The sequence below is a fragment of the Notamacropus eugenii genome, chromosome 3, assembly GCF_028372415.1.
Source record: "Notamacropus eugenii isolate mMacEug1 chromosome 3, mMacEug1.pri_v2, whole genome shotgun sequence".
NCBI lineage: Eukaryota > Metazoa > Chordata > Mammalia > Diprotodontia > Macropodidae > Notamacropus > Notamacropus eugenii.
The window spans coordinates 432042589-432064427 of record NC_092874.1 but is presented as its reverse complement, the minus strand read 5'-3'; the positions used below and the strand labels follow the sequence as shown (position 1 = coordinate 432064427).

At 40.3% G+C, this 21839-nt stretch overlaps 1 protein-coding gene across 7 annotated transcripts in view; it reads right to left on the bottom strand.

The window, feature by feature from the left end:
- EFCAB12 (EF-hand calcium binding domain 12) overlaps positions 1 to 21493 on the bottom strand; it is a 32880-nt gene extending 11387 nt beyond the window's left edge. For 2 of the 7 annotated variants that reach the window (XM_072598424.1, XM_072598428.1), the window contains exons 1-6: positions 21387 to 21493; positions 6942 to 7432; positions 5602 to 5778; positions 3570 to 3723; positions 1697 to 1905; positions 1019 to 1232 (exon numbers count right to left, since the gene is read on the bottom strand). In XM_072598424.1, the coding sequence (XP_072454525.1) occupies positions 1019 to 1232; positions 1697 to 1905; positions 3570 to 3723; positions 5602 to 5778; positions 6942 to 7358 (1171 nt within the window). In that variant the 5' untranslated portion in view covers positions 7359 to 7432; positions 21387 to 21493. Of the gene's footprint in view, positions 1 to 1018; positions 1233 to 1696; positions 1906 to 3569; positions 3724 to 5601; positions 5779 to 6941; positions 7433 to 19251; positions 19402 to 20510; positions 21218 to 21244 lie in introns of those variants that run through there. The other 5 variants (XM_072598426.1, XM_072598425.1, XM_072598427.1 and 2 more) reach the window with 5 other exon arrangements.
- Positions 21494 to 21839: the final 346 nt, after the last annotated feature.

Genomic DNA, 21839 nt, shown 5'->3' with positions numbered 1-21839 from the left:
TTCATGGAGTGGTTTACAATTTCCGATTTGTTTATTGTTTCCTTTTTGGAGAAAGTTTTTGATGGATCTTTACTTTTTTGTGACGTGTTAAATCTTTATTTGAAAATTTGAGAGCTTCAAAGGAAGAGCCAGTGAAGGACTCATGACGTAGAAAGAAAGAGGACAAACCTCCTTCTCTATCATAAATCAAGAAAAGGAATTATTTTCTTCTCTTAATGTTCAGTTAACAAGCATTTATAAAGTGCCTACTATGTGTCAAGAATTGGGCGAAGAGGTATATATAGTGTTTTAAGGTTCCCAAAGCACTTTACATACATCTCATTTATCTTCACAACAACCCTGGGAGGTAGGTACTATTATTATCCTCATTTAACAAATGAGGAAACTGAGGCAAACAGAATTTAAGTGACTTGTTCAGAATCACACAGCTAGTAAGTGTATGAGGCTGGATTTAAAGTCAGGTTTTCTGGAGCTCAATTTGGCTGGACTATAGTATTTGTGAAGGGTAATGATCTATAAGGCTGGAATGATATATAAGGCTGGAATGATATATAAGGCTAGGGCAGAGCTATGCTATAAAGGACTTTAAATGTCAAATAAAGGTAATAGGGGTCACTAAAGTGTTATTGAGTAAGGGAATAACAAAAATCTGTGCTTTAGGAAAATCACTTCCATAGCTGTCTGAAGGATGGATTGGAGTGGGAAGAGACGAGTCATAGAGACCAACCAGGAGGCTGTTTCAATAGCTCAAAGGAAAGTGATAAGCATTTTAACTAAATCAGTGACTGTGATTGAAGAGAAGAGGACTGATATAGGAGATGCCATGAAAATTAAATCTGCAACCTTGGGCTAGTTAAAAGCCAAGCTAGGTCACGTTCCCTTGATGGTTGCTTTGGCAGGATTCTTAAGAAATGAAGAGTTTACTCAGGAGTGTTTTAACTAAAGGAAGAACTATAGAGGTGGCTTGTTGACAGCCACATATCCGAGTTTCATTCCCTGTACGTTCAAACCACCTTGCCTTTCATGAGGATCTTTTCAGTCAGTGGGACTTTGTAGATTTCACATGCCTTCACACACTTCAGGTAAGCCAGAAAGGTAGCCTGTCGGAAGGCATTAGTCAACTCTCCGAACTCATCTTTCAGAGTGGATGGGAGGCAGTGGTCATCATAAGCCTTGATGCCAGTTCGTACTAGGCGACACCTTTCCATAAACAATAAGGGATTGATTTTTTTCTGTAAAAGATAACAGAACAGACATTTTCCCATTATAATCCCTAGAAAAGATATGTCATTCAGTTCCATTCCAACTAAGAACCCAGTTAACCATTCCACTTTCCCCTTTCCCTCATTCTTTGCTCCTGTGGTCCTAGAAGACTTTCTATGGGTAACTTTGTTGGGCCAGATTCATATCAGGACCACATCATGAAAATCAGCATGCTACCAGAAAAATGAAATGCCAAATGACTTCAGAGGAATGTAAATAGAAAAATTAAACATACAAAAAAAAATGAGACTCAATGCTGTGTGATTATATTGATCAAACTTGGCTCCGAGGAAGAAATTAGAAAATGCATCTCCCTCCCTTGGGGGACAAAAACCCATCAAAATGAAACTGAATACTGTGTAATCATGGCCCAAACTTGGACGTGAATGAAGTCATATGTGAATGACTTTCTCTGCAGAGGTTGGGAAGTTACCTTAGCTTGTCGCCTCATCTCCCGGTATCGTTTCCCGGCTTCCTCCATATCTTCATAGGTCAGATGCATTCTGTCTGGCTCCGTGTTAATTGGAGGCACTTCCAAAAAACCACTTTGTGGTTTTGGAGAGGAGGGTGGGGGAGTCAAAATCTTTACCTTATTAGGTTTGGCAAAATGTCTTCGGAGTCTGCTTTTCCAGTAGTTAAAATCTGAGGTGGGGGCAAGGGAAAATGGGGAATAAGAAATATGTCATTACCATACTGGACTAGGAGGAAACCCCTCCCCCCCATCCCCACCTCGATCCACCAAAAATATTTATTGAACATTGATTATGGCAAAGGCACTCTACTAGATGGTGTGGAGGGAGTCTTTAAAGAAAGTAGTCTTAAGAAAACTTAAGGATAAGCCCTTAAGGACATTAGAATTTATGATAAGGAAATAAACCATAAATAAATTTTAAAAAGGCTAATAATAAGTAGGATCACAGATTTAGAGCTAGAATGGACCTTGCAGATGAGTTTGGTAAGTATGGAGAAGTTAACTATTCCACAAACATCTGTCCTTCCTTTGTCTGTATCACTCCTTTGGCACACTGTGGAGCACTGCCTTGTGAAGTTTGTGAATTTTTATTTTTCACTGCTGCCTTGCATTTTTTATTTCATTCTTCCTAGATGATGTCACCTGTGAAGACTGGTGAGTAAGAAGTAGCAACACAGGTATTCCACAGGACTTGTGAGATTGGAAAAAGAGTTGGTCTGGTTACAGAGACGGTCATGGGAAAAGGAGGTGATCTGGTCATAGAGAAAATGATTTGATTGCTGCACAGTTACCTATGAAATGTGAACAGTACCAATCTAGGGGTTCTTAACCTTTTTCTGTATCATAGACACTGATACCTGGTGAACTCCTTTCTTAGAATAAGGTTGTTAAATGCATAAAAAAATACAAAGGATTACGAGAAAAACTAATCATATAAAAATAAAAATGTAATTTTTTTCTTCCCATCCAAGTTCATAGACTCCTTGAAATCTATCCCATAGACATGTTGGGGATCTGTGAACTCCAGGTTAAGAGACTGACTTACAGAAAGGTCACCTTTAAGTGCCTTGTATAGATGTGGAAGATATATTGGCATTGACAACGATATTGACAAAGATCCCTCAGGATGACAGAGTATGGATAGGTTGAAATTCATCCCTGTAGAGAGAGTGCCCATGTAGTAACAGTAAGAGCTGATAATTATATAGTATCTTTAAGTTTTCATACCACCTTTACATACAGGAGCTCACTGGAGCCTCTGGACCTTCCTGTGAGGGAGGTGCTATTATTCTCCCCCATTTTACAAATGAAGAAAGAGGCAGAGAGAGGTTAAGGGATTTGCCCAGGATCCTGTAGCTCATAACAGTGCCAGAGCATTAGAAAAATTGGAATCAAAGAGCATCAACTCTAGTCTCATCTCAGATACTCCCTATGCATGTGACTGGGACTTGGTTTCCTAATCTGCAAAATGGAGGGCGGATTAGAGAGCTGCTAACTTTCCTTCCATTGGAAGACCCAATCTCCATGACAGGATAAGGGTTCAAGTTTTCCTGCCTCCAAGACAGCATGTAGTCTCAGATCCAATGAATTATTGTCCTCTCCCCATCCCACCCCCCACTAGACTGTAAGAGCCTTGAGGACAGGGCCTATGATTCTTTGTCATTCCCTCAGTACTTAGGTTAAATACTGTAAATGTTTGGCACTTGACTGACTGTAGAAGAAGGGAGCTCCTTGAGAGCAGGGCACAGGACCTGGTACATTGTAAGCACTTAATAAATGTCTATTGATTGTTCCGAGGAGTGGAAGGCTGCAGCCCATCACCCTGGGTCCTTACTTTTCCTTTTCTCTTGAATTTCATTTTTCTTGGCAGTAACCCAGCATTTATATGAAGCTACCAGGTCTTCTCGGTAGATAATGTTGTTCTTATTCCTGCAGCTTAGAAAGATCACCACATCCTCAAACTCCTGCTCAGTCAGAGGTGCGCCAACCTGAATGTACAAGCAAAAGACTCATTAAAGGGTAGGAGGTAACAACCAAACCAAGTACCCAACGCTCTTGCTCTTTAGGGGTTGAAAAGCATTATGGGGCCTCAGATCTCTCTAACACAGGTACCATACTGACTCCTCCTGGGGAAGGAAGGAAGTAGAAGCAGTTAAAGTGACATAACTCCATCTAGATCACTCAGTTCTAGGTTCCAGACCCCTTCTCTCTTTACCACGTGGGAGTGTACCCTATTGTTAAAGTTTCAGGGTCAGCATTTGCACTTCTAAAATCAGCAAATACTGTACATATCCAGGCTTGATTTACTGTTCTGTTTAGATTTAAGGAAATGATGGAGAAAATGTTTATTGTAGATTAAACTGATGTCTACAGTTAATGTAGATTTAGATAATGTAGATTAAACTGAAAAGTGTCATACATAAATACGTATACACGTCATATATATATAATATACATATATGCATACATACATACAAATATACATATATATGTTTCCCAGAGAGCAAACTGTTAAACATTCACCAACACACCCCTGATCCTGGCCCTATAATATTTGCAGTCCTTAGGGATCCTTAGCTTTTGACTTTTCCTCTAATTATTAAATTGGTTCATCCAACTAGCTCTGACTCAAAGTATGTCCTGACCCTGCTTCTTGTGTGTACTCTTGCTTGGACTGCTCTGTGGTAGACTCCTTTCCCCTCACGGACTCTGCTATAGACAGTTCATTGCACTTCAGATCCTGTCACCCCCATTCCATTCCTCCTCCTAAACTCTTAATTTGTAGTTGAGGTGAATAGTCCTCAAATCCTTCTGGGGCTGGAGTGGAGGAGGGTATGGAGAGGGGTGAGTAAACTGCTTCCTCGACCAGAAATGAAGAGAAGAAGGAAAATGACAATGAATCTTGCTAACTAGGTGCTAGTCAGTTATTTCTAGGATGCTGAAGGACAAGTACTCCCTGTAATCATTGGCACTCTGGGAAAAATTCGGTCATGCCCTTGTTATGTGGCTCTGGATCCTGGGGCAGGTAGACAACAACTACTTCTCCATGGGTGCCACACTTTGGCTACCTGCACTCTGGTGGTGTCTTGGCTTGGTCTTCATAGACTTAATAGTTAAGAACCTTCCCTCCCTCCCTTCCTCCCTTTCTTTCTCTCCTTCCTTCCTTTCCTTCTTCCCCTCTGATTTATACAATATATATACTATATATACAACCCATGTATAGTAAAAATACATTGTATACACATCTATATGTAGTATAAATATAGACAGTATGTATACACTATATAGTACAAGTATATACCATATATACACCCATCTATATGTAATATAGATATATGGTGCATATATACATATATAGCATGAATATAGACGGTGTGTACACATACATCTATGCATAGGATAAATATATGATATATACACACCTATACATAATAATATAGATACACCCCCTATATATATAGATAGATGTGTATGGAGCCTTATGCGTATATATCCATATCTATAAAATTATTTGCCTGTTGTCTCCCTCAGTAGATTGTGTGATCCTTGAGGGCAAGAACAGTCCTTGCCCTTCTTCGTATGCAAGTGTTTAGCACAGTGCAGGCACGTTGTAAATTTAATAAATACTCGTTGGTTGATTGACTTTGATCTCTTCCATTAATTCATTCTTTCTTAAAGGGGCCAAGCTCTCACTCTCCTACAAACACGGTAAACCCACCCAAACACAGCAGAATCCTTTCTTAGATTCTGAAATGCAGCACAAACCACGCGCTCCCTTTTTTTTTCCGGCTCCATGAGCTGATTCTAGAGACCCCAGAACCTGATTCTGAAGAACCATCATTTCTAATCACCCAGCATCGCCTTACACTTTTCATTCCTTCCACGAACTCTTCCCTGGTGGTCTGATGTTCCCAGTCTCCCTTCCAGAACATTTCTATTACTTTGATCTTGTGGCTGAACAAATACTCATATAGGACTGACAGGCACGGGGGTTCGGGCACATCGAGGGAGGGAACGTTTCTGCGGACCCGCCGGGCAGGTTTCTGTTGAAAGAAATTAAAGGAAACAAGGGAATGAATGACTTCGTCAGGGCACTGTCCCGTTCTTGGGGAGCTGGAGTCAATGGAATGCATCTCTTGGGAGGCAAGACACCTTAAATGAGGGTGTCACAGAGGAACTGAATAGCGGCTCCCGGAAGACATCGGTGGATGTCTTCTGAATTCTCATTTTTATTGGAATCCCTAAGTAGAAGGAAATCTGCCTGGCTTTCATGATCTGGCTGCAATTTTTTTCTACTTCGTCTAATATATTACTGGAGTCACCCTCTCATGGTCATTTGCCGAGTCATGCGGCTTCCGCTATAGTGTCTTTGCTTATCATTTTCCCTACATGAAATGTCCTATCTCCCCCGCTCCCCCCAACCCTCGCCCCCACCCCGCTTGCCCTTGCCTATTCAAGGTCTTGCTCATTATCAAAAGTTGTTTAAAGGCTGAGGTTTTTATTGGGCTATGGTACATTGTATGAATACATCATGGGCAACTCCCTCCACCAAATTAGATTACAATGACTTTAAAAAATCTTTTTTCCTTTGAGGGAAGAGGAAGGCAAAGTAATTGGGGTTAAGGGACTTGCCCAAGGTCACAGAGCTAGTAAGTGTCAAATGTCTAAATCACATTTGAACTCAGGTCCTACTGACTCCAGGACCAGTGCTCTATTTACAGAGCCACCTAGCTACCCCTTAGATAAATCTTAAAATGTTGCCTGAGGCAAAGAGAAGTTAAGGGATTAGTGTAAAATAATTCAACTAGTAATGTCAAAGGCAGCAATTGAACTCAGGACTTCCTTAGTCTAAGCCCAGCACTCCCTCCATTATGTCAAGCTGCCTCACAATATATAACATAGATTTTAAAATGAAAGTACCCTTCTGGTCAAATGAAAGAGAATTACTTTTCTTCCATAGAAGCTTCTGGATTATCCCTAGTCACATGTCACCACTGGAGGAAGCCTTAAGGTATGTACTAGCAGTAGAGACTTGTTATTCTTGACTTCTAAACCCCAGCTGGTCACTGATGACAACCTTTCAGTGCCTTAGTTTTTCCCTTTGCAAAAAGAAGTTAATCATCTCTGTCCTACCTGCCTACACAGCCTTATAATCAAATGATGTAATGGGTGAGAAAATTTTCTTCTGGAAAATGGGGTTGCTTACTATCTTTGCAGCAGAAGCAATCTCAGCTGCTCTCTGAGCAGCCCGCTCATTCTCTTGATCCCTTAAAATCTTCCTTAACACTTGGTTCTCTGACCTTGTTGTCCTGGGCTTGCAATAGACCCATTTCTGAAGGTTCACAAAAGTGTCCAGATCTCTCTTTATTTTTAGCCTCTGGGCCAGCCATATGTGTGCCTCATCTGCACTCTCCGTCTGCTTCTCCTCCTGCTGAATGTTTGCTGTTTTGGAGGATTGGATTGGAGAATCCACTTCAAATGGAGGAGCAGTTCCCACTGTAATCATGGGTTCGCTGGCAACATGCTCTGTCATGGGAGGTGCAATGATAATACGGTGGCGGCACGGGGGCATTTTAAAGCCAGGCTTCTTGGAAACCTTGAAATGCTGGAACCAAGAACTCATCTTTGCTTTTTCTTCTTGTGGTGATCTACAAATCCTCTGATAAACAATCCATCATTCTCTGAACTTGACAAACCCTTAGAAAAAGATGGCAGACAGATTATAATGCCAACTCAAGAGATTGCACTTCAATTTGACTCAATTCCGTAAACATTTTGTAGGCTTGTTTAATATTTTATTTTCCCCAATTACATGTATAAATACTTTAAATATTCACTTCTAAGACTTTGAGTTCCAAATTCTCTCTCTTCCTTCTTCCCTCCCAACTCCCCTCATTGAGAAGGCAAGCAATTAGATATAGGTTATGCATGTGTAGTTATAAAAAAAATATTTCTATAATAGTCATATTGTGAAAGAAAACATAGATTAAAAAACCCTCAAGAAAAATAAAGTTAAAAAAGTAAGCATTAATCTTTATTCAGACACCATTAGTTCTTTCTCTAGGGATGAAAAGCATTTTTCTTAAGTCCTTTAGAGTTGTTCTGGATCATTGTATTACTGAGAAAAGCTAAGTCATTCACAGATGATCATCTTACAATATTATTGTTACTTTGTACACAGTACATATCACTTTGCATTAGCTTCTATAAGTCGTTTCAGGTTTTTCTGAGAGCATCCTGCTCATCATTTCTTATAGTACAATAGTATACCATAATAATCACAAAAGACAGTTTGTTCAGTCATTTCCCAATTGGTGGGTATCCCTTCAATTTCCAATTCTTTGCCATCAGATAATAGCTGCTAGAAATATTTTCACACACATTTTTGTCCTTTTCCTTCTTAAATTTCTTTTTGGATACAGACCTAACAGTGGCATTGCTAGGTAAAAAGGTTTTATGGGGTTCCAAATTGCTCTACAGAATGGTTGAATCAGATCAAACTCCACCAACAATGCATAAATGTCTCATTTTTCCCACATCCTCTCTAACATTTGTCATTTTCCTTTTCTGTCGTTTAGTCAGTCTAATAGGTATGAGGCAGTACCTCAGAATTGCTCTAATTTGCATTTCTCCAATCAACAGATTGTATAAAATGTACAAAAACACCGATGAGAAGAATGGTTGAAAAACAATTGGAGCATTTTATCATATGGCTATAAATAGCTTTGATTATCTGAAAACTGTTTATATATTTTGATCATTTATCAATTAAGGAATGGCTCTTATTTTTATAAATTTGACTCAGTTCTCTATGTGTTTGAGAAGTGAAATCTTTATCAGAAAACTTGCTTCAAAATTTTTTTCACTGTTACAATTGCTAACTGTATTTCCCTCCACCCTATTTTCCCATCTGTTTATACTATTTTCTCTCGTTTCAACCTCTCTCCTCAAAAGCATTTTGCTTCTGACTACCACTTCCCTGAATCAGCCTTCCCGTCTATTACTCCACCACCTTCTCTTATTCCCTTCCTCTCCTACTTTGTTGTAGGGTAAGATAAATTTCTGTAACCAGTTGAGTGAGTCTCTTATTCCTTCTTTCAGTCAATTCCAATGAAAGTAAAGTTCACTCACTCCTTCTCACCTCTCCTATCTTCCCCTTCACTATAAAAGCTTTTTCTTGCCTCTTTATATGCGACAATTTGCCCTGCTCTGCCTTTCCCTTTCCCTTTCTCCCAGTGTATTCCTCTCTCACCCCTTAATTTAATTTTTAAAGATATTCTTTCTTCATATTCAACTCACACCTTTACCCTCTTTCTATATATACTCCTTCTAACTTCCCTAATAATGAGAAACTTCTTATGAGTTACAAGTATCATCTTCCCATGTAAGATTATAAACAGTTTAACCTTATTAAGTCCCTTATGATTTTTCTTTCTTGCTTACTTCTTTATGCTTCTCTTGAGTCTTATATTTAAAAGTCAAGTTTTTCTATCCAGCTCTGGTCTTTTCATCAAGAATGCATGAAAATTCATTGAATATACATTTTTTCCCCTGAAGGATTATACTCAGTTTTGCCTGGTAGGTGATTCTTGGTTGTAATTTTAGATCGTTTGCACTCTGGAATATCATCTTCCAAACCTTCTGATCCTTTCATAGAAAAGCTGCTAAATCTTATTTGACTGTGGTTCCACAATACTTGGATTGTTTCCTTCTGGCTGCTTGAATTATTTTCTCCTTGACCTGGGAACTCTGTAATTTGGATATAATTCTGGGAGTTTTCATTTTGAGATTTCTTGCAGGAGATGATCGAATATCAGGAAAGTTTTCCTTGATAATTTTTTGAAATATGATATCTAGGCTTTTTTTTTTTTTATCAAAGCTTTCAGGTAGTCTAGTAATTTAAAAATTATCTCTCCTGAATCTATTCTCCAGGTCTGTTATTTTTCCAATGAGATATTTCACATTGTTTTCTATTTTTTTCATTCTTTTGGTTTTGTTTGATTGCTTCTTGATTTCTCATATAAAGTCATTAGTTTCCATTTGCTCAATTCTGATTTTTAAGGAATTATTTTCTTCAGTGAGCTTTTGTATCTCCTTTTCCATTTGACCAATTCTACTTTTTAAGGAGCGTTTTTTCTTCATGACTTTTTGTGCCTCTTTTTTCCATTCAGCCATTTCTGCTTTTCAATCATACTTCTCATTGGTGTTTTTGTACATCTTTCAACATTTGGCCTAGTCTATTTTTTAAGGTGTTGTTTTCTTTAGCATTTTTTTGTGTGTCTCCTTTACCAAGCTGTTGACTCTTTTTTCATTATTTTCTTAAATCACTCTCATTTCTCTTACCAAATTTTCCTCTACCTCTCTTGCTTGATTTTCAAATTCCTTTTTGAGTTCTTCCATGGCCTGAGACCAATTCCTATTTTTCTTGGAGGCTTTGGATACAGGAGCTTTGACTTCGTTACCTTCTGAATGTGTGTTTTGATCTTCCTTGTCACCATAGTAGCTTTCCATGATCAGAATTCTTTTCCTTTGTTTGCTAATTTTTCTGGTCTATTTCTTGACTTTTAACTCTTTGGTAAAGTGGGGCTCTGCTTCCAGCATGGATGGAGTTTAGGAGTTTTGTGCAGTTGTTTTCAGAGATATTTCTAGGGACCTGTAAGTTTTCAGTTTTTCCAAGGTGGTATGATCTAAGGAGGGGTGTGTTTACTATTCTCCAGACCTGTGCTTTTTCTGTGAGTGACCACAAGCACTCTTTTCTTCCCTGGAACCATGATGAGAGTCTCTGACCCACTGCTGCCACAAGTTCTGGTGTGCTAGTGCTCCTCCTTGTCCTGGGACTGCCACCCAGGACTGTGACCTGGATGTGAGTATGGGCAAAGCAACAGAGTCCTGTTCCCAGTGCTAGCAAAGAGACCCCTGTGATCTCCTTGTGATCAGTTGTTCAACCCCCTTACTCTCTGTGAGCTGAGAGCTCCAGAAACAGCCTCTGTTGCTGCAGGTTCTGTAGCTCCCAAGGACTGCTCCTGGTTTGCTGTACTCCTGTAGCCTGCATTGGACTGTACTTCACTCTTACTCTGTTGTAACAGTCCTTTCCTGCCAATCATCCGAGTTGTCTTTGGCTGGAAAATTATTTCACCCTATCCTTTTGTGGATTCTGCTGCTCCAAAAACTGTTCTATGGCATTATTCAAAGGTGTACAAAGGAGTTTTGGGGAGAGTTCAATTGAGTTGTTGTCTTTTCTCTGCCATTTTAGCTCTGCCTCTCATTTTTTAAGCACCTAAGGTATGCCAGACACTCTGCCCAGCACTGAGGACACAAAGAGGCAAAAGACAGTCTCAGGGATCTCACAGTCTAATGGGGGAGATGACATGCAAACAAATATATACAGAGCAAGCTTTGGACAGGATAAGTAGGAAGCAATTAAAAAAAGAAAAGCGCTGGAATTATCCCCTGTCCAAGGGGAGATTTTAGTTGGGACTTAAAGGAAGCCAGGGAGGTCAGTAGTGGGAGCAGAGGAGGGAGAGCATCCCAGGCATGGGGGTCAGCCAGAGAAAATGCTCAGAGCTGAGAGATGAAGTATCTTGTTCATGGAATAGTGAGTAAGTCAGTGTCAATGGATCAAAGATTACGTGTTGGAGAATAAGTATAAGAAGCTTGGATAGGTAGGAGGGGGCTGGTTACGACAGGATTTAAATACCAAACAAAACATTTTGCATTTTATTCTGGAGGCAATAAGAAGTCACTGGAGTTTATTGATTGGGGTGGGATGCGTGAGATATGATCAGACCTGTACTTTAGGAAAATCACTTAAGTGGCTGAATGGAGGATGGATTGAAGTAGGAAGAGACTTGAAGCAAATAGATCCACCAGGGGGCTACTGCAATAATCCAGGTGTGCAATGATGAGGGCTTGCATCTGAGTGAGGGCAGTATCAGAGGTGAAGAGGGGGCATATTGGAGAGAGGTTGCAGAGGGGGACTCAATAGCCTTTGGCAACAGTTTGGGTATGGGCGTGGGGTGGTGAAAGATAGTAGGAAAACTCCTAGGTTGTGAGTCTAAAGGGTTTGGAAGATGATGTGTTGCCTTCTACAGTAACCAGAAGGTAGGAGGCGAGGAGGTAGGGGGAAAGATAATGAGTTTCATTTTGGACATACCGAGTTTAAGATGTCTCTGACCATCCACTTTGAGATGTCTGAAAGGCATTTGGAGATGTGAGGTTAGAGATTAGCAGAGAGACTGGGGTAGGAAAGGTAGGAAGGATTTGAGCGTCATCAGCATAGAGATGGTCATTAAATCATGGCAGCTGAGATCACCAAGGGAAGTAATATAGAGAAGAGGGCCCAGGACAGTATCCTGAGGGACACCTGGGGTTAAGGCGCATGATCTGGAGAGTTTGACCAGGGGTCAAACTGAACCTATAGGAAGCCTGGTCTTATCCTGTCAGGACTGACATTCTCATAAAATAACATAGAGGAGCACTGGGCTGGGGGTCAGGAAACAGGGATTTTAGTTTTGTTTTTGTCATTGACTTACTCGTTGCCTCATCTTAAAATGGAGGTTCAATAGTATTGAACATCGTGGCGGGTGTTTTGGAAGATACAAGGCCTGGTACTTTAGGAGACACAAAAGTAAATGAGGTATGGTCCCTGCCTCTGGTAAATGCTCAGTTTCACAGACAGTGATGAAATATGTGTGAAAAGAATGATATTCTCAAGTTAGAATGTGGTAAGCAAATGAAATAATAGACATTGCATTATTTCTGACTCTCCATGAATCCATTTGGGTTTTGTTTTGTTTTGGGTTTTTTTTTGGCAAGTTTATTGGGGTGGTTTGTAATTTCCTTCCTCAGCTCATTTTACATATGAGGAAATTGAGGCAGAATTAAATGATTTACCCAGGGTTATACAACTGGTAAGCCTCTGAGGTCAAATTTGAGCTCAGGAAGATGAGTTTTCCTAACTCTGGGCCTGGCACTCTGTGCACTATGGAGCCACCCAGCACCATAACTGGGTGTCAGCCCATTTAAGAAGAATAGAAAGAGCCATTAAAACATAGGATAGGGAGAGTATTTTTCAGCCAGAGGGAATCATGGAACGTTTCATGGAGGTGAAGCCATTTGAGATGGGTCTTTGAAGAATGGGTAGAATGAGAAGAAGTTGGGGTAGGGATAGTGTGGATTCTAATACTTGTGCCTATTTCATGAAGTTGTTGTAAAGATGAGATGACATAATATTAGTGAAAATGTCACACATATAAAAGGGGTTGTTAATTATTAATCATTCATATTCTTACCATCACCTTTATTATGATGTAATTATCACATGGGAAAACAGGCCCTTTTTGGCATTATTTTTCTCCTTGGGGCCCAGAGGGTAACTTATGAAGATGGTTGGAGTTTTTTTAGAATTAATGAGGCCCCTGCTGAAACCATCATGATTTACAAAAAAATGGAATGATACAGAGGAAAGAATTCTGGTCTTGGAGTCAAAAACAGCTGGGGTCAGACCCTGCTTCAGATACTTTTTCGGCTGTGTGACTCCAGGCAAACCACTTAACCCATCTCTACCTCAATTTCCTAATGGATAATGATAATAATATCTGCAGTAGTATCAACGTTGCATGTTTATTGCGAAGATAAAATGAGATAATGGATATAAAATGCTATGTACACATCACTTATTATTACTATCATTCTGTCGAAGGCTGTTTATTGTGTCTGAAATAAATAGGATTCTTCTATTTTATCACCAGCATTGAGAAATGATTCCCATTTATAACAGAGGCAGTATGGAGTCAGTCTGTCAACTGGCATTTATTAAGAACCTACTATGGGCCTACTATGTGCTAAGAGCTGGGGGATACAAAGAAAGGTAAAAAAAAATTCCCTACTCTGAAAAGAGGTAGGTGGTACAGTGCCTGGAGGCAGGAGGACTGGAGTTCAATTTCAGCCGTATACACCAACTAGTTGTGGGATCCTGGGTAAGTCACTTACCCCTATCTGCTTCAGTTTCCTCCTCTGTAAAAGAAGCTGGAGAAAGAAATGGCAAATGACTGCTAAGAAAACCCTAAATGGGGTTACAAAGAGTGAGACATTTCTCAACAACAAATGGTCTAAAGGGTCTCAGTCTAATGGGGACAACATGCAACCAGCTACATACAAAGGAGTTACGGAGTAATAAATAATAAACTGGAGTAATCTCAGAGGGAAGGCACTAAGATGAAGGGCTGAGAAAGGCTTCTCAAAGAAGAAGACTTTCGTTGGGACCTGAAGGAATTCAGAGAAGCCAAGAAGGAAAGATGAGGAGGGAAAGCATTCCAAGACTAGGGGATAGCCAGGGAACATGCCTGGAGTCAGGAGTTGGTAGTGTCTCATATATGGAACATCTAGGAGGCCAGTGTCCCCGGATAACAAAGTATGTGAAGGAGAAAGAAGACTGAAAAGGTAGGAAAGGGTCAGGTTACCTAGGACTTTGCAATTCAGAAAGAGGATTTCATATGTAATTCTGGAGATAACAGCAAGCCAATAGTTTAGTGAATGGGGTGTGTGTGTGTGTGTGTGTGTGTGTGTGTGTGTGTGTGTGTGTGTGTGTGTGAGACATGGTCAGACCTATTTTAGGAGTAGTAGAAAGATCCCTGAAGCAAGAATCAGAAGACCTGACTCAATAAAAGAAAGAATTTAGGGCTGTCCAAAAATGAATGTCAGACCTCTTAAGGTAGTGAGTTTCCTGTCACTGGAGGTGTTCAAAATTTATCAGCTATATTCCAGAGAAGACTCACACTTCTGGTGGTTGGATTGATTGAACTTGGTGAATGCTGATGATGCTGGTTGAGTCCTGATATTTCCTAGAGGTGTGGTCTTAGGTACTTTCCTTCTCTGGCCTCGTCCTTGTAGGCAAAATGATGGGATTAGGCCAGATGACCTCCAGTCTCCAGTAGTTCTAATGTGCTGGCAAAGGTTCTCAAAGGATACCCAGATGTCCAGCTAAAAATGCCACTGAATGAAATCTTTTCTGTTGCTGGACCCGAGAATGGGTTTTTGGTCTCTTGTGGCAATGGAAGGAAATACAGCACTTCTGTGTGTTATATATTCCACTGCTCAAGTTTTGATGGCATAGAGTGAGTGTAAATAGCAATTGTTTCTGTTTTGTCCAGAAACCCTGAAGATCTTCCGCTCCCAAATTTATTTTATTTTATTTTTACTTGATAAAAGAGGCCATTCTTTGCCTCATTTCTGACCTAACCTTAATCACTGAATGGGCATTGCCTCAGTTAAGCTGGTAAAGACATTAGCTTTAAAAGGCCAAGGTCTCCCACTGTATCTGGGTCCATCTCCAGTTGTCCTGATGTATATCTTACTGCTGGCCCCAGATGGTTTTAGAGGAGAGAATGAGGCTGATGACTTTGCACAGCCCTCTCTTACTTAAATCCAATTCACTTTCATGTCAAGATATCACTGATATCATGGTTTTCTTCTAGAACAAAGGTCAAATGAACTCCCCTGCTCAAGTATTTTCAGTGGCTCCCCATTATCTATCAAATAAAGTCCTAATTTCCTTGCCCCCTATTCCAAGTTTTCCAGAATTTGCCCCCAAACTACCTTTCCCAGACTCTTCTCAGGCTGTTGCCCTTTACATATTTCATGGACCTATCATTTCATTGGTATTGGGAACCTTCTACCAATGCAGATCAGCATCTTCTCTATTAATTTATAATTTTAAAGAATTGCCTGAGGCACTGAAAGGGTAAGCGATTTACCTAGAAATACAGTCAGTATGTGTCAGAGATTCTAGATCTTCCTGATTCCAAGGCCACGCTAACATACTGTCTTTCACTATGGTGACATTACAACATAATCATAGTAACTGACATCAATCAATTAATCTATCTCTCTGTCTCCTCCTCCTGGATCACTGCCTTGTCATGGAGGAGGGGCTTGTGTAGCTCCATGAAACTGGGAGCTCTTCTGTGTAGGGGTATGCAAGATGGACGGGTCATAGTGGAGAGTTCTGACAAAAGGTGATCTACTAGAGGAGGAATAACAAACCACTGTAATATCTTTGCCAGTAAAAGTCCAGGGATTGTATTAAAATGTAAAAAGATATGATACCAGAAGATGAGTCCCTCAGATCCAATGGTGTCCAACACACTATGGGGGAAGAGTTAAGGACAACTACAAGTAACTCCAGTACTAATGCAGGGGCTGTGCCAAAGCTGAAAGCAAGCTCAGCTGCGGGTGCATCTGGTGAGGAAAGGAAAGTCGGATGCTGTGAAGATCAGTATTGCATAGGAACCTGGAATGTGAGATCTATGAACCAAGGTAAGCTGTATGTGGTCAGATGGGCGATGGAAAGATTAAACATCAATGTCTTCTTGGGTGTCAGAGAACTTAAATGGATGGGAATGGGTGAATTTAATTCAGATGATCACTACATAAATGACTGTGGGCAAAAATCTCTTAGAAGAAATGACATAGCCCTCCTAGTCAAGAATAGGGTGAGAAAAGCAGTACTGGGATATAATCTCAAAAATGACAGAATGATATTTGTTTGAATCCAAGGCAACATCAACACCACCATAATACAAGTCTATGGTCCACAATTATGCCAAAGAGACCAAAGTTGATCAGTTCTATGAAGACCTACAACATCTTCTAACACCAAATAATGACAACAAAACCCCCTCACCAAATCTCTGTCTCTCATACACACACACACACACACACACACACACACACACACACAGACATCATATTCATTATAGGGAATTGGAATGCTAAAGTAGGAAATCAAAAGATAACTGGAATAATGGGCAAGTGTGACCTTGGAGTATAAAAATGAAGTAGGGCAGAGACTAACTTGGTGGTCATAGCAAACACTCTTTTTCAACAACCCAAAAGTAGACTCTACACATGGATATCACCAGATGGTCAATATCAAAATCTGACAGGATGATATACTTTACAGCCAAAGGCAGAGAAGTTCTATACAGTCAGTTAAAATAAGACATGGACCTGAGTGTGGCTCAGATCATGAGTTTCTGATTACAAAATTCAGACATAAATTGAAGAAAGCAGGGAAAACCATCAGACCATATAGATACGACCTAAGTAACATCCATTATAAATATGAAATGGAAGTGATGAATAGATTTAAGGGATTAGATCTGTTAGAGGGCCTGAAGAACTATGGACAAAGGTACACAATATTGTACAACAACAGAAAACATTCCAAAGGAAAAGAAGAGCAAAAATGCAAAATGGTTGTCTGATGAGTCTTTATAAATAGCTGAGGAAAGAAGGAAAGAGAAAGAGAAAAGAGAAAGGGGAAGATGTATCCAACTGAATGAAGAATTCCAGAGAATGAAAAGGAGAGATAAGGTTTTCTTAAGTGAGCAACACAAAACAAGCAAACAAACAAACAATAGAATGAGAAGGACAAGCAATTTCTTCAAGAAAATTAGAGATGCTAAGGTAACGTTTCATGCAAAAATGGGCAGGATAAAGGGACTTCACAGAAGCAGAAGAGATTAAGAAGAGATAGCCGGAATAGACAAAACTACACAAGCAAGATTTTAACATTGCCAGTGACCATGATGGTGTGGTTACTGATCGAGGGCCAGATATCCTGCAGAATGAAGTCGAGTGGGTCTGGTTGTAGTTATAATTATTGCTAACAATCTGGCTACTGGAGGGGATGGAATTCCAGCTGAGCTATTTAAAATCCTAAAAGATGATGCTGTTAAAGTGCTGCACTCAATATGCCAGTAAATTTGGAAAACTCAACGGTGGCCACAGGACTGGAAAAAATCAGTTCACCTTCCAATCTTAAAGAAGGGCAATGCCAGGAATGTTCAAATGACTGAACAATTGCACTCATTTCACCAGCAAGGTTATGCTTAAAGTTCTGTAAGCTAGGCTTCAGCAATGTGTGAACTGAGAATTTACCAGAAGAGCAGGCTGGTTTTCAAAGAGGCAACTTGCCAACATTTGCTGGATTATAGAGAAAGCATGGGAATTACAGAAAAATGTCTACTTCTGCTTTATGGACTACAGTAAAGCCTTCGATTGTGTGGATCAAAACAAAATATGGCAAGTCCTCCAAGAGATGGGAGTACCAGACCATCTTACTTGTCTCCTGAGGAACCTGTATGCAGGCCAAGAAACATGAAACAAATGAGTAGTTTAAGATTGGAAAAGAAGTATGACAAGGCTGTATATTGTCACCTTATTTATTTAACTCACATGGGACATGCTACACTGGATGACTCAAAAGCTGGAATTAAGGTTGCTGGAGAAATATCAACAATCTCAGATACGCAGATGATACTGCTCTGATGGCAGAAAGAGAAGAATTAAGAAACCTCTTGATGAGGGTGAAAGAAGAGTGTAAAAGCTGGTTTGAAGCTTAACATTAAAAAAACTAAGATCTTGGCAACTGGTCCTATCACTTCCTGGCAAATAGAGGGAGAAGAAATGGAAGCAGTGTCAGATTTTACATTCTTGAGCTCAAAGATCACTGCAGATGGTGAGTGCTGCTATGAAATTAAAAGACACTTGCTGCTTGGAAGGAAAGCTCTGGCAAATCTGGACAGCAAACTAAAAAGCAGAGAGATCCGTCATTTTGCCAGCAAAGGTTCTTAGAGTCAAATCTAATGGTTTTTCCAGTAGTCCTGACAGTTGGACTATCAGGAAAGCTAAATGCTGCAGAATCAATGCTTTTGAATTGCAGTACTGGAGAAAACTTTTGAGAGTCTGTTGGACGACTGGGAGATCAAATCAATCGATACTTGATTTACTCCAGACCATTTATTCACTCGAAGGTCAAATACTGAAGCTGAAGCTTAAATACTTTGGTCATATAATAAGAAGATGGGACTCATTGGAAAAAACCCTGATATTGGGAAAGATTGAAGGTAAAAGGAAAAGGCAATGGCAGAAAATGAGATGGATAGATAGTGCGATGGAAGCAATGAATGTGAGCTTGGGTAACCTTTGAGATACAGTGGAGGATAGAAGGACCTTGTGTGCTGTGGTCCATGGGGTCACAAAGAGTCGGTTGGTGAATGACTCACCACCACCACCAAAAATCTATCATCTACCTACCTAGCTAGCTAGCCAGCTGGTCAGAATGGCACAATGGACAGAGCTAGCCTCAAACTCAGGAAGTTCAAATCTCAAGTCTGACTGTGTGACTTTGGGCAAGTCACTTAACTTCTTAGTGTTCCAGGCAACTTTCTAACTGCATAAGCCATCAGGAGTGGAAGTGCTCATCTGCATTGGTAGAAGAAATTTCTGCAACTGAGGCTCCTCTCCACCAAAGAAATCACAGGTCCTGTTCCTATCCTTATTCTATAACACTTTAAAGTGTGTGCAGCTTTTTGCACACCTTCCCTCATTTGGTCCTCACAACCAACTTGTGAAGTAGGTACTATTATTATCCCCATTTCAGAGATCAGAAAACAGGTGATTTGCTTAGGGTCATGCTGCTTGTAATTATATGAGGTGGTATTTGAACTTACCAAGTCCAACACTGTCTACTTCACCAAGATGACTCTCAACATGGACACAGATAAGTAAATGCAAGGTAATGAAGGAGGGAGAGAACTCTAATGAACTGGGGAAGAAGTCATGAAGGAAGAGGTAGCATCCCAGTTGAGCCTTGAAGGAAGCTAAGAAAGAGGTGGTGAGAAAGGAATGCATTTTAGGGTTAGGGTTAGGAAAGAAGAGGGACCGCTTGTGTAAATGCAGGGGAAGGCCAACCATAGTGGGGAACAGTAGTCCTCTTTGCTTGTGACTCTCATTTTTTTAAGTTAATATGTTATAAATTATAAGTTTATGTATTATAAACTATTATATTATTAAAAGATATTAAATATATTTTAATTGAATCTGGAACTCAAAATTTTAAAAATGAATGTAAAAAATTCTTTTTACGTGGAGCTGGGAAATAAAAAGTACAGGCAATGGGATATAGAAATCTATTTTGCCCTACAGGAAAATAGAAGGGAGGAGATGGGGGGGTGATGGGAGGACAGATTGGGGGAAGGGGTAATCAGAATGCACCCCCTTTTGGGGTGGGAGGGGACAGATGGGGAGAAAATTTGGAATTCAAAATCTTGTGGAAGTGAATGTTGAAAACTAAAAATAAATTAATTGATAAAAGAGGCTGTAAATATATTTTAATTAAATGTATAAATATATTATATAAATAGACATTTATAGATTATGAAAATTATGGATTATAAATCTAACATTGACCATCAAGAAAAACAATCTGAGTAACTTTTTACATGCAAATTAATTTTCTTTAAAAAAAAGACCACACAAGAACTTTTGAGCTTTCCCTCCATCTCCTGATCAAGATTTTGTCCATTCTCATTCCCATTTCCTTACTTATGATTGGGGTTGTTATAGATTTCATTCCTCTTTTTGTTGTGTTTTGTTGTTTTTTTCTTTATTTCATAAGAGGCTTTTTTGATGATTTTTTATTTGAACTTGTCTTATGGTAATCTTTGTACACATCTTATCTTCTGTACTAGAAGCCTCTTGAGGGCAGGGGCTTTAAACCCTTCCCCCCCAATTTTGTCTAAGGACAGCCATTTTGCAGGCTTAATGTTTGTTGAATGCGACTGAATGCAGAAAAACTCTGTGGTCCTTTGCCGGTCAGTACGAGCACACAGACTGAAAGTGTGACTTGAGGAATGAAATCAGACTGAATATTAAAATAAAGCCCAGGAGAGGCACACTAGGTATTATTGATTTTGTGGTATCTACTCACATGTTACAAGGAAGCCTTAAAGGCTTTGGTGGATGATAGAGCAGAGGCTTAATTTTTAAACACTGCCAGGGATTTAGCCAATAGATAAATCACAGACTCGAAACAGTATTGGAGCCCACAGTTCAAATCCTTGTCTCTGCTTCCCAGTTGGGAGACCTTCAGCAAGTCACTTGACCTTCCGTTTCCTTCTCTGTAAAATCAGGGACTTGGACTAGATGATCTCGAAAAGGTCCTTTTAACCCCAGTTATCTATGACTTTCTGGTTAGTTCTGCCTGGCTACCTAGATTCCATTGCAAACTAGTCCAGCCACTGCTGCCGGGCACCGCCCAACGTGCAAACCGTTCTGTGAGTGATGAGAACTTCAGTTCCCCCAAGCGGAGCAAGAAAGTCCAGGAACTACTCCCAACCTCAGGCTATCCACTTTGCGTGCAGTCCTTGGAACTTTTCTAAGACCTCAGTAACAGAGTGGATGAGGCTCCAGTGTCTTAGAATTTTAGTTAGAATGGCCCTTAGAGGTCGATAATGGGGCCTACACACACCCCTCTTTGTTTGATACCTAAGATCTTGTTCAGAAGTTCACAGAAGGGGGAATGACCTGTCCAAGGTCACACAGCGGTACAGGAAGGACTAGAATCCAAGATTCCTGAAAAGCCATGCTTTTCACACCTTTAATAGCCGGCTCTTGCCTCATCTGGCCAAGGATCCCGAGGGTCTGCTGCCAGAGGAATCTTACCTAACATCACATGTATATAAGTGGGTCCATCATGTTGTGCTGGTAGATCATCTGAAGGCTGTGGGAAATTGTGGGAAGGTGTGTAATGGACACACCTTTTGATGGACAACAAATAAGTCTTTAGTCTTAAAGTTCGACTGACCTGACCCGCTGCACTCTTAGTGGGTGTAGCAGCTCCGAACCGTGTGCTGCAAAATTCGATGTCATGACTACAGTCTCGCAGCTCCGATTGTGTAGAAGGGCAGATGAGAATGTTGGGGTGCCTGCGAACTTGCTACGTCAATGTCAACCACGTTTGCGGTCACGCGACAGCTGCCGATACCTACGCACCTACCTTGGGGGTAATAGGAGGGGTGCCTGGGGCAGCCATCGGGAAATCTAAAGAGTCACGTCACTCTTTGGGCTCTCTTAGGAAGAAGTCTGGCCGTCTCCTACCAGGAGAACAAAGGCCAGGACCAAAGAGATGTTCAATTCAACGCAATAGACATTGGTTATGTTTAAACGCTGATTACGGGCAGGGAGCTGTGTTAGGTACTGACAGAGAGACAGACCTCACGTAATAACTCAGGTGGGGTGGTTAGAACATCGGAAACGT